Source organism: Tiliqua scincoides, chromosome 2 (genome assembly GCF_035046505.1).
Source record: "Tiliqua scincoides isolate rTilSci1 chromosome 2, rTilSci1.hap2, whole genome shotgun sequence".
Classification (NCBI taxonomy): domain Eukaryota; kingdom Metazoa; phylum Chordata; class Lepidosauria; order Squamata; family Scincidae; genus Tiliqua; species Tiliqua scincoides.
Genome location: NC_089822.1, coordinates 57,672,133 through 57,684,488, shown reverse-complemented (window position 1 = coordinate 57,684,488; position 12,356 = coordinate 57,672,133). Strand labels below are relative to the sequence as shown.

Here is a 12,356-nt window from a genome sequence, read left to right as displayed (position 1 = left end):
ACTATAAATTCTACCGAACTGATGTAACCTTGAGCAAAAATAAAACATTTCAGGGCTGTTACGGACAAAGGCATGCTACCATACAGCAGTGTGGCAACTTTATAAAGCATTGTAAGTTATTAAAAAAGAAGCAAGTGAAATCAAATTTCACATAATTAGTTTTAACACTATGGGAACAAAACTGGGTGAAATAATTATCAATCTCTTCAGAAGAAAATCTTACCATCCATTTTAGAGCACTGTATTTTAAGATAATTGGATTTCAACAGAAGAAATCATCATCTCAATGAAAAAATTTCTTTCTAAAATTTATCTACAAGAATATTATTTCTGTATGGCTAAATGCTGAAGCATTATTTAAAAATATACACATGGCAGACTAATAATAATAAACATTTATATAGTGCTTAGCAGCCCAATCCTATTGGTTGTTTATGCCAGCAGAATGTGTGCTCCGCAGGCGTAAGCAGCTTTACAGCTGTTGCAAATGTCACAGCATTAGTATGTGTGACCTGGCCACTGCTGCCAGGGACTGGGTGTGCGTGAAGAAGGACACTGGATGCCTGCCAGAGCAGGTAAGGCAGCAGAGGGCGTCTCCAGACGTGTGTGGCCTCTGGGAACCCTAAGTGCCTCTGGGACCCCAAGTGCCAGGTAAACTGAGAGTTTAGCATCTGGGCAAGGAGAAGGCAAGTAGACCTCTGAGTTTTGGAGAAGGAGAGGAGGAAGACGACGAGAGGGTAAGTGTACTCTTTCTAACTCTTTGTCTTTCTAACTCCCTGTCTTCTAACCTTAACTTTAACTTTAAATCAACCTTAAAGCAAAATTGAAAGTTAGCACCTAAGGGAGGTACGTAGGTCTAAGTTAGCACCTAAGGGAGGTACGTAGGCCTCTGGGAACCCTAAGTGCCTCTGGGACCCCAAGTGCCAGGTAAACTAAGAGTTTAGCATCTGGGCGAGTTCAGCAGCAGGGCGAGGAGGCCAGGGACCCATACACTGCCCTTCCTCTTCCCTTGAGAAGAGGGCTGCTATCCAGTGTAGGGTTTTTAAAAGGACCCCTAAATAAAACAACAACAACAAAAAAAGCTATGCAGTCAGACAGCCAGCAGCAGGGTGGGGGCTATCCAGTGTTCTGCATTGAGTGCCACACGTATGATTATATGCCTCTGGGGCATAAGTCATGGGTGTGTCCTTGGTGCAAGAAGCTCCAGGGTCTCAGGGAATGCGTCCGCTCCCTTGAAGGCTTGGTGACCGACCTGGAGAAGCGCAGGCAGGCAGAGGAGGACCGTGGGGAGACTTCCGGGGACGATCAGGCTTCGTCCCAACCTCAGGCGTGCAGCTCCTCAGCTGCCCGGGTGCGAAGTCTTGGGGCTGGAGGACGTTATCCTGGAGAGGAGGGAAACAATCCCCTAGGGGGGACCCCTTCTCCAGGGGATGGGCCCGTATCCGAACGCACTCAGGATACTCCTCGGTGGGAGGGGGGTCGGGGGCTTCTTGTAGTGGGGGATTCGATTATTAGAAACATAGAGAGGTGGGTTTGCGACGGATGTGAGGACCACATGGTGACTTGACTGCCTGGTGCGAAGGTTGCGGACATCACTTCTCGTCTAGACAGGCTAGTAGACAGTGCTGGGGGAGAGGTAGTGGCTTTGGTGCATGTTGGCACCAACGGCGTGGGCAAGTGTAGCTGGGAGGTCCTGGAGGCCAAATTTAGGCTTTTAGGCAGGAAGCTGAAAGCCAGGACCTCAAAGGTAGCGTTCTCTGAAGTGCTACCTGTTCCACGCGCAGGGCCAGCTAGGCAGGCGGAGATCAGGGGTCTCAATGCGTGGATGAGACGGTGGTGTAGGGAGGAGGGATTTAGATTCGTTAGGCACTGGGGAACGTTTTGGGACAAGCGGGGCCTGTACAAGAGGGACGGGCTCCACTTGAACCAGAATGGAACCAGACTGCTGGCGCATAACATTAAAAAGGTGGCAGAGCAGTTTTTAAACTGATCCCTGGGGGAAGGCTGACAGGAGCCAAGGGGCATTCGGTTCGGGACTCCTCATCCCTATGGGACGAGGATGGGGAGGTTAGAGAACAACAAGACAAAGGAAGAGTAGGAGAAGAAATTGGGAAAGGTAGCATGATGGGATGTGATAAACAGCTGGGCACAATGAGAGGATGCGGGGACAAAGGAGCGAATAAGCAGCCCATCCTGGGGCATTCCGTGTACAAATGCTTTTATGTGAATGCCCGAAGTCTACAAGCAAAGGTGGGAGAACTGGAATGTCTGGTGACAAGGGAAAACATTGACATAGTGGGCATAACGGAAACCTGGTGGAATGCGGAGAATCAGTGGGATGCCGCAATCCCGGGCTATAAACTCTACAGGAGGGACAGACAGGGGCGTGATGGAGGTGGGGTGGCTGTTTATGTTAAGGAAGGGATAGAATCCAGCAAAGTAGAGATAGAAGGTGGGTCCGACTCCACCGTAGAATCTCTGTGGGTTAAATTACCAGGCTTGTGCAGCGATGTAATACTGGGGGCGTGCTATCGTCCTCCAGACCAGAAATCTGATGGGGACCTTGAAATGAGGAAACAGATCAGGGAGGTGACAAGGAGGGACAGGGTTGTAATCATGGGGGACTTCAATTATCCTCATATTGACTGGGTCAATTTGTGTTCTGGTCACGATAAGGAAACTGGATTTCTTGACGTGCTAAATGACTGTGGCTTAGAGCAGCTAGTCACGGAGCCCACCAGAGGACAGGTGACTCTGGATTTAATATTGTGCAGTACGCAGGACCTGGTTAGAGATGTAAACGTTACTGAGCCATTGGGGAACAGTGATCATGCTGCGATCCGTTTTGACATGCACGTTGGGGGAAGAATACCAGGCAAATCTCTAACAAAAACCCTTGACTTCCGACGGGCGGAATTCCCTCAAATGAGGAGGCTGGTTAGAAGGAGGTTGAAAGGGAGGGTAAAAAGAGTCTAATCTCTCCAGAGTGCATGGAGGCTGCTTAAAACAACAGTAATTGCTTAAAACAACAGTAAAACACCCAGCAGAGGTGTATACCACAAAGAAAGAAAGAAACTTCACCAATGCAAAGTATCTGTGGCAAAAGAAATGTAAGAAGGTGATATGGGAGGCCAAGCGAGGCTATGAGGAACGCATGGCCAGCAACATTAAGGGGAATAATAAAAGCTTCTTCAAATATGTTAGAAGCAGGAAACCCGCCAGAGAAGCGGTTGGCCCTCTGGATGGTGAGGGAGGGAAAGGGGAGATAAAAGGAGACTTAGAGATGGCAGAGAAATTAAATGAGTTCTTTGCATCTGTCTTCACGGCAGAAGACCTTGGGCAGATACCGCTGCCCGAACGGCCCCTCCTAACGGAGGAGTTAAGTCAGATAGAGGTTAAAAGAGAAGATGTTTCAGACCTCACTGATAAATTAAAGATCAATAAGTCACCAGGCCCTGATGGCATCCACCCAAGAGTTATTAAGGAATTGAAGAATGAAGTTGCAGATCTCTTGACTAAGGTATTGCTTAGTCAACAGGCCTTGACGAACAGGCCTTGACGAACAGGCCTTGCTGAGGGAGAGTCAGCATGGCTTCTGTAAGGGTAAGTCTTGCCTCACGAACCTTATAGAATTCTTTGAAAAGGTCAACAGGCATGTGGATGCGGGAGAACCCGTGGACATTATATATCTGGACTTTCAGAAGGCGTTTGACACGGTCCCTCACCAAAGGCTACTGAAAAAACTCCACAGTCAGGGAATTAGAGGACAGGTCCTCTCGTGGATTGAGAACTGGTTGGAGGCCAGGAAGCAGAGAGTGGGTGTCAATGGGCAATTTTCACAATGGAGAGAGGTGAAAAGCGGTGTGCCCCAAGGATCTGTCCTGGGACCGGTGCTTTTCAACCTCTTCATAAATGACCTGGAGACAGGGTTGAGCAGTGAAGTGGCTAAGTTTGCAGACGACACCAAACTTTTCAGAGTGGTAAAGAGCAGAAGTGATTGTGAGGAGCTCCAGAAGGATCTCTCCAGACTGGCAGAATGGGCAGCAAAATGGCAGATGCGCTTCAATGTCAGTAAGTGTAAAGTCATGCACATTGGGGCAAAACATCAAAACTTTAGATATAGGCTGATGGGTTCTGAGCTGTCTGTGACAGATCAGGAGAGAGATCTTGGGGTGGTGGTGGACAGGTCGATGAAAGTGTCGACCCAATGTGCGGTGGCAGTGAAGAAGGCCAATTCTATGCTTGGGATCATTAGGAAGGGTATTGAGAACAAAACGGTTAGTATTATAATGCCGTTGTACAAATCGATGGTAAGGCCACACCTGGAGTATTGTGTCCAGTTCTGGTCGCCGCATCTCAAAAAAGACATAGTGGAAATGGAAAAGGTGCAAAAGAGAGCGACTAAGATGATTACGGGGCTGGGGCACCTTCCTTATGAGGAAAGGCTACGGCGTTTGGGCCTCTTCAGCCTAGAAAAGAGACGCTTGAGGGGGGACATGATTGAGACATACAAAATTATGCAGGGGATGGACAGAGTGGATAGGGAGATGCTCTTTACACTCTCACATAATACCAGAACCAGGGGACATCCACTAAAATTGAGTGTTGGGCGGGTTAGGACAGACAAAAGAAAATATTTCTTTACTCAGCGCGTGGTCGGTCTGTGGAACTCCTTGCCACAGGATGTGGTGCTGGCGTCTAGCCTAGACGCCTTTAAAAGGGGATTGGACGAGTTTCTGGAGGAAAAATCCATTATGGGGTACAAGCCATGATGTGTATGCGCAACCTCCTGATTTGAGGAATGGGTTAAGTCAGAATGCCAGATGTAGGGGAGAGCACCAGGATGAGGTCTCTTGTTATCTGGTGTGCTCCCTGGGGCATTTGGTGGGCCGCTGTGAGATACAGGAAGCTGGACTAGATGGGCCTATGGCCTGATCCAGTGGGGCTGTTCTTATGTTCTTATGTTCTTATGTATGCAACTTGTCCCTCAAAATGGCCACGGTTCCAGAAGATTGGAGGATAGCAAATGTCATGCCTATTTTTAAAAAGGGAAAGAGGGGGGACCCGGGAAACTATAGGCCGGTCAGCCTAACATCCATACCGGGTAAGATGGTGGAATGCCTCATCAAAGGTAGGATCTCAAAACACATAGACGAACAGGCCTTGCTGAGGGAGAGTCAGCATGGCTTCTGTAAGGGTAAGTCTTGCCTCACGAACCTTATAGAATTCTTTGAAAAGGTCAACAGGCATGTGGATGTGGGAGAACCCGTGGACATTATATATCTGGACTTTCAGAAGGCGTTTGACACGGTCCCTCACCAAAGGCTACTGAAAAAACTCCACAGTCAGGGAATTAGAGGACAGGTCCTCTCGTGGATTGAGAACTGGTTGGAGGCCAGGAAGCAGAGAGTGGGTGTCAATGGGCAATTTTCACAATGGAGAGAGGTGAAAAGCGGTGTGCCCCAAGGATCTGTCCTGGGACCGGTGCTTTTCAACCTCTTCATAAATGACCTGGAGACAGGGTTGAGCAGTGAAGTGGCTAAGTTTGCAGACGACACCAAACTTTTCCGAGTGGTGAAGACCAGAAGTGATTGTGAGGAGCTCCAGAAGGATCTCTCCAGACTGGCAGAATGGGCAGCAAAATGGCAGATGCGCTTCAATGTCAGTAAGTGTAAAGTCATGCACATTGGGGCAAAAAATCAAAACTTTAGATATAGGCTGATGGGTTCTGAGCTGTCTGTGACAGATCAGGAGAGAGATCTTGGCGTGGTGGTGGACAGGTCGATGAAAGTGTCGACCCAATGTGCGGCTGCAGTGAAGAAGGCCAATTCTATGCTTGGGATCATTAGGAAGGGTATTGAGAACAAAACGGCTAGTATTATAATGCCGTTGTACAAATCTATGGTAAGGCCACACCTGGAGTATTGTGTCCAGTTCTGGTCGCCGCATCTCAAAAAAGACATAGTGGAAATGGAAAAGGTGCAAAAGAGAGTGACTAAGATGATTACGGGGCTGGGGCACCTTCCTTATGAGGAAAGGCTACGGCGTTTGGGCCTCTTCAGCCTAGAAAAGAGACGCCTGAGGGGGGACATGATTGAGACATACAAAATTATGCAGGGGATGGACAGAGTGGATAGGGAGATGTTCTTTACACTCTCACATAATACCAGAACCAGGGGACATCCACTAAAATTGAGTGTTGGGCGGGTTAGGACAGACAAAAGAAAATATTTCTTTACTCAGCGTGTGGTTGGTCTGTGGAACTCCTTGCCACAGGATGTGGTGCTGGCGTCTAGCCTAGACGCCTTTAAAAGGGGATTGGACAAGTTTCTGGAGGAAAAATCCATTATGGGGTACAAGCCATGATGTGTATGCGCAACCTCCTGATTTTAGAAATGGGTTATGTCAGAATGCCAGATGCAAGGGAGGGCACCAGGATGAGGTCTCTTGTTATCTGGTGTGCTCCCTGGGGCATTTGGTGGGCCGCTGTGAGATACAGGAAGCTGGACTAGATGGGCCTATGGCCTGATCCAGTGGGGCTGTTCTTATGTTCTTATGTAGGGGTCAGAACAGGTGGGTGGAAAGGGGAGGAGATGAAGGTGAGGAGGAGGGCAGACTGGTCCTGGGAAGGGAGCAGGTTTGGTGGCAGTGGTACCTGCCGAATCCTAATTCCCCTCAGGCCTGATCCGCCTTCATGAGTCCACAGAATTGTACCAGCTGTAGAGTTGGCACAAGTCCATGTTGACCCATGGTGGCTACTGGGGCTTACCCCAGGAGAGGGAAACAAATGCTCCCTTACTTTGAGAAGGCCTCAAGATTCCAAAACCCCCACGCAGGATACAGTGGAAGCCAGGTTGACACTACTGCATCACCTCAGGGGGAGTTAGGATTGGGCTGCATTTCACACATATGATTTAAATAATCTTTACAAAAGACCTGCAAAATGTCAGTATTAAAGTACTTAACATTTGTATAGCATTTTCTGAGCATACAGAGAACTTGAGATGTATTAACTTGAGGCTGTTGAGGCTGGTAGATATTTATTAGATCTGTATTGTAGCTGAGGAGCTGAGAAACTTTGATTCGGGTTTCCTATGAAGTTCATGTCAGAGGAAAGATTTAAATTGGTGAAGTTTTGATTTATAGTTCAGCCCACCGTAGCCACTATGCTATATGAACACTCACCCACAATACAGGGGGGAAAAATCTGACTAATACGCTGCAAAACAGAGGCTTGGTTAACATCCTCTAATGACTTTGAGGTGATATTTGAATTCAAATGTATTCCGGGATCCCTGCTTCTGTTTTGAATCTAGTCAGAATAAAACAAATACTAGTTTTCCATTTTCTGTCAACTACATATTACACTTATTGCCAAAATGCAACTTACCCAGATAACTGTGGGCTGGTTTTTCTTCCACAACTTTGATTCTTCTTGCTCCTGCAGGTATCACCAAAGCCTCCACATAGCCTAATTAAAAGATGAAATATCTCAAGTAAAGTGCTTAAACAAGAAATGCTGTGACATTTTTCAAAAAATTACACAACGTTCGTACCTGATTAGCCATTGCTTGTTCATGAGATCTTAATATTGTATTTGCCTTTGATTCTGTTATCTACCTTAGAACTGAACCTCTGGTATCTGGGTACTCTGGTATCTGGGTACCTCCCCTGGGAACTGGGGATCTGGGTACCTCCCCTGGGGGCTGGGGATAAGAATAGGCGCTCAGTTTGGCTGTACTTGTCATAAGAGGCGACTAAACAGCCACTGGGTAGATGGGACTCGGTAGCCTGGGAAGGCAGCTCATCTGAGAGAAGGAAAACTCTGATCCCAAACCTCCACTGCCTTGTGGCTACATCCAGTTATGGAAAAGACTTCAGGAGTCAACCTCGAGACAAAATCTGGAGCCGGAGTCCCCAAGGCAGTTCATGGCTGAACACAGTCACGTTCTGGCAACTCCTGCGACGCCGCTGGAACCAACCGTATTGGCCTCTGCCTTTCCATTGGAACATTTCAGCGACGTGGAGAGGGGGGATTTGCTGCATGGGTAACAGCCTATCCTCCATACCTACTTTACCCAGGCTTCGCGCACTGGAGAGAACACTCTGTTCCAGAACCACCAATCAGAGCGTGATACCATAGTCTTCCGAGACTGAAGGATGCCAACATCGGTATCTGGGTACTTTTGTGTCTGGAATTGCCCTCTTGTGATTGAACCAACCATACACTTTTTCATTACCATCTAGTAGCTTTGCCACCACTTCTGTCCCTGCTGAACTGGTGCTTGATGACTACTGTTCATCTCTATGTGCAGTTGATTTCTGCTGTCCACTCACACGCAAGCAGCATTTTGAGCAAGACTATATATGAATACCATAATCTTATTTATTTATTTTTCACATTTTTATACTGCCCTTCCTCCGAAGAGTTCAGGGTGGTGTACATAGCTGCTCCCCTCCTGAGGAGGCTGAGAGAAAGTGACTGGGCCAAAGTCACCCAGGAAGCTTCATGGCTGAGGGGAGATTTGAACCTGGATCTTCCAGGTCTAAGCCCAGCTCCCTAACACTACACAACCCTGGCTCTTAATCCTGATTCAGAGCAATATCTCATAACAATATGAAATTCTTCAGAAAGGCACACAGTAAACTTAGGAATACCTTGGGGTTTAATAATTATGTCAGCTGCATTAATAACTACAGGTTGAGACTAATTATTTGCATGGGTTTCGTTCCAAGCACTCAAAAAACACACTATATGGCAAAAAACGCACTATAGCAAATCAATTTAAAAAACAAAGTTTCTTTGCTCCAGTGATTGAAAAACAGCCTTGCTGACCTTTGTGATGTTAAGATAGAGTCATTAAGACATTGAAGACATTAAGACAATCCAACAATCAGTGTCTCTCAAGATGCTTAGAAATGCTTCACTCTGACCTCTCCCTTTACCAATGCAAAGTATCTTTCTTTCACATGCTCAGGGTGAAGGGAGGGGTCACCTGGAGAGAGATTGATGGATTGTCAGCCAGCTGCCCTTGCTCTCTCTCATTAAGGAGCCTTTTGTTAAAGGACTGTTCAGTTTTTAAAACTGATTTTAAAGGGCTGCATTTTTCTCCTTCTCCAGGGATCAGCACATTCCTTCTCATTTGCAGTAGCCATTCTGTTGAGTCAAATCCGTGTATAAAAAATCCATGTATAAATAGGCTGAACCTGTATTTATAAAAGTATCATGGTCTCAGTTTTCAAAGTGGTCCCCCACAAGCAGATGTGGAAGATAGGTGGACCTAAAGGAAAGAACAGCATAGGTGGACCTAAAGGAAGATTTTGCATACTGGGGAGACTGACCATTGTGTGCAGAAATATTGTGGATTAAACACACACTGTGAGCGCTAATATTGCTCTGGACAGGCACAAGTCTCTTGTGCCTGCCCAGCGCAATTATAGAATTGCGCTTACAGTGTTTGTTTAATCCATAATATGTGCTCTAAAGCATGTTTGCACCTCCTTCAGTATCAGCCAAGAATTGGCGTAACCAGAAAAAAGCCCATACAAATTTTGCCCACACGGTTTAGGGTTAGGGTGAGGGGATTCAATTGGTTAGGGTTAGGGCATTTTTTCCTGTAGGATTTTTTTCCATGTGGCTTCTTCCATAGAACCGAGAATTGGTAGGGGTGGATTAGATTGTTGTGGCAACTTGACTGAGGGCACAATCCTAACCAGATCAACTCAGAAGTAAGTCCTATTTTGTTCAATGGTGCTTACTCCCAGGAAAATGTGGTTAGGATTGCAGCCTGAGTCATGCTGTATACCACCTTAAGCTACCTTACTTCCCAGGTCACTGAAAGCTATGCAGTTTCATAATTACTAGGATGGTTATTAGGAACATCAGAGCACCTCTCCCTATGCAACAAAAATTAATGAAGTAGAGCAGTGGCATTCAACCTTTTCTGTGCCATGACCCCAATAAAATAATAAAGTATGAGACTGGGGACCTATCATCAATTCCACCCCTCTCTCAGGAGCCTATCTGCCCACCCCACAGTGCCACCACTGCCCATTCCCCACCGCTGTTACACATATCCCCCCCAGCACTGTTCACTGTAGCCAAATATTCTTGTCAGAAAGAGCACAAAAAGTTACCTGGCACTAGTGAAACCTGGCATAAGTGAAAACTATTCTAGCACAATTGCTGAAAACCTGAGCAGGACTAGGACACAATCTCCTGGTACCTGAAAGGGTACCCTAGATGCCTTCCCCTTTACCTAGTGGTGCTCTAGTTCAGCGGTCTTCAACCTTTTTCACTCCTGTAAGTTGCTACAACTCCATAACTGGGCAGGAGGTCTGGTCTAGAGGGTAGAGCCTCCGTTTGCCTGAAGATAACAGCTGAAGGTCGCCAGTTCGAGGCCACCGGCACTGTGAATGGCAAGACCTTGAAGCAGCTGACAAGCCAAGCCGAGATTTTCCATCTGCTCTTTGGCCGCCCTTCAAGTGAGATATGAAGGATTGTCAGCTTGCGTGGGAGGAAACTGGAGGCCAGAATGTGATACCAGATCATAAAAGGATCCATCTGAAATGTTGTAGTGTATTTCTGTAGAAAGACAGAACTTTCTTCAATTGTAAAAATCCCTATAGGGATTTAGTATAGCCTGTCTGTGTAAACTGCCTTGAAATAAAGTGTGAGGAGAAATCTGATGACGATGAAAGGCGGTATAAAAATACCTGTATTATTATTATTATTATTATTATTATTATTATTATTATTATTAACTGAGGTTACACGACCCCATTGGGGTCCCAACCCCAAGGCTGAAGCACACTGAAGTAGAGGCTTATTCCAACCCAGACCAGTATGTTGTTCTCACATCACTCTTCTCACATTCTGCCCTCCACTTCAGGCACAAACTAACTGTGGTTGTATGAAACAGTATTTTAGGGCACAATCCTAACCAGGTCAACTCAGAAGTAAGTCCTATTTTGTTCAATGGGGCTTACTCTCAGGAAAGTGTGGTCAGGAAAGTGTGGTCAGCCTTAGTTACTCATTCCAGACTTGTGTCTTCTCAGTTTAACTTGCCTATGGCTGCTATTTTATGAAAGGTTAGTAATTAATTTTTCCCTGATGCCTTTTTCCACCATATTAATGAAATAATATGCCTCCAACATACTACCTGTCAACAAAGCAATTTCATTTTATGCCTCTCTTGCATCAAAGCTGTTGCATGCTGAAAATTCTTCATGTTTCTTTTGGCATCCTCTATTCCTACTAAATATTTTTGCCAACATACTACCTAACTGCACTTAATATACGTATATTTATTTGAGTCACACATAAACGATTCCTATTCCATGCCGTACATTATGATATTCCATTCTGACAAACTAAGTAGAGAATACTGTTAACTGTAAATGAGTAATGTTCAAAAGACACAAACAATATTCCCATTCACAAATTTCACAATCATCACTTCGGTTTATTTATATAGATCAGGTCACACACTCAGTGTGTCAATGAGAAAACAAAATGCCCACATACTGTACTCTGAATATTAAGAATACATAAGCATTAGAAGAGCCTTACTGGATCACATCGACATTCTTATGTCCTTCCTATATATTTCAAATATATAGTTCAAATGTTTACCTTTCTCTACTGGAATGGGGGGGGGGGTTTTTAAGGAAATGGGGCTGCCTTGTTTCCTTCCAGACTCATCAGAAATGACTTGGCAAATACTGAATAGCCAGATCCAAAATAAATAAATGTATATATGCATGCGTCTTATATATGCTTATATAACGATCTACAGTTCAATGAACATAACAGAGTAAGATATTCCTTCAAACATTTCTTAAGGCAGAAACCACAGCAGTGACTTTGATTCAATAAAAACAAACAGCGTTTTATCATTAAGACCTCAGATAAGCATTGTGGTTGTAATTTCCACAGAGTTATGCATGCATAATTTTTGAAGAAATAAATGGGATTTGTATCTGTGTAATTAGGCATGAGATTGTAGCCTGTGTTTTTACAGACTTTTAAGCTAGCTCTGTTAGGTAAGATGTACATGGATCCACTGGCGTCGCTAGGGGGGTGCGAGGGGTGCAGGCTGCACCAGGTGACGCGTGGGGGGGTGATGTGCCCTGGGAGAGGATGTGCTAATATCGTGGGGTTAGGAGGTACCGCATCATGCCATACACCATTGGATGCAGAATGTCCAGCGGAGTGCAGTGCAAAAAACAGAATTGAAATAGCTCCTTTCGTTCAAAAGTTATGGCCAAAAAACCAGAAGGAAAAAAATGCAATGTGGAAAGTGAAAGTGAAACTTTCGGCTCACTTTCCCTTTCCCTATGGAAAGTGAAAGTGA

At 45.6% G+C, this 12,356-nt stretch overlaps 1 protein-coding gene across 2 annotated transcripts in view; it reads right to left on the bottom strand.

The window, feature by feature from the left end:
- The window catches only part of ADAMTS19 (ADAM metallopeptidase with thrombospondin type 1 motif 19), a 166,577-nt gene that overhangs the window by 44,154 nt on the left and 110,067 nt on the right, over positions 1-12,356 (bottom strand). For both annotated transcript variants that reach the window (XM_066615010.1, XM_066615011.1), the window contains exon 16: positions 7,391-7,471. In XM_066615010.1, coding sequence (XP_066471107.1) covers positions 7,391-7,471 — 81 coding nt within the window. The remainder of the gene's footprint in view (positions 1-7,390; positions 7,472-12,356) is intronic.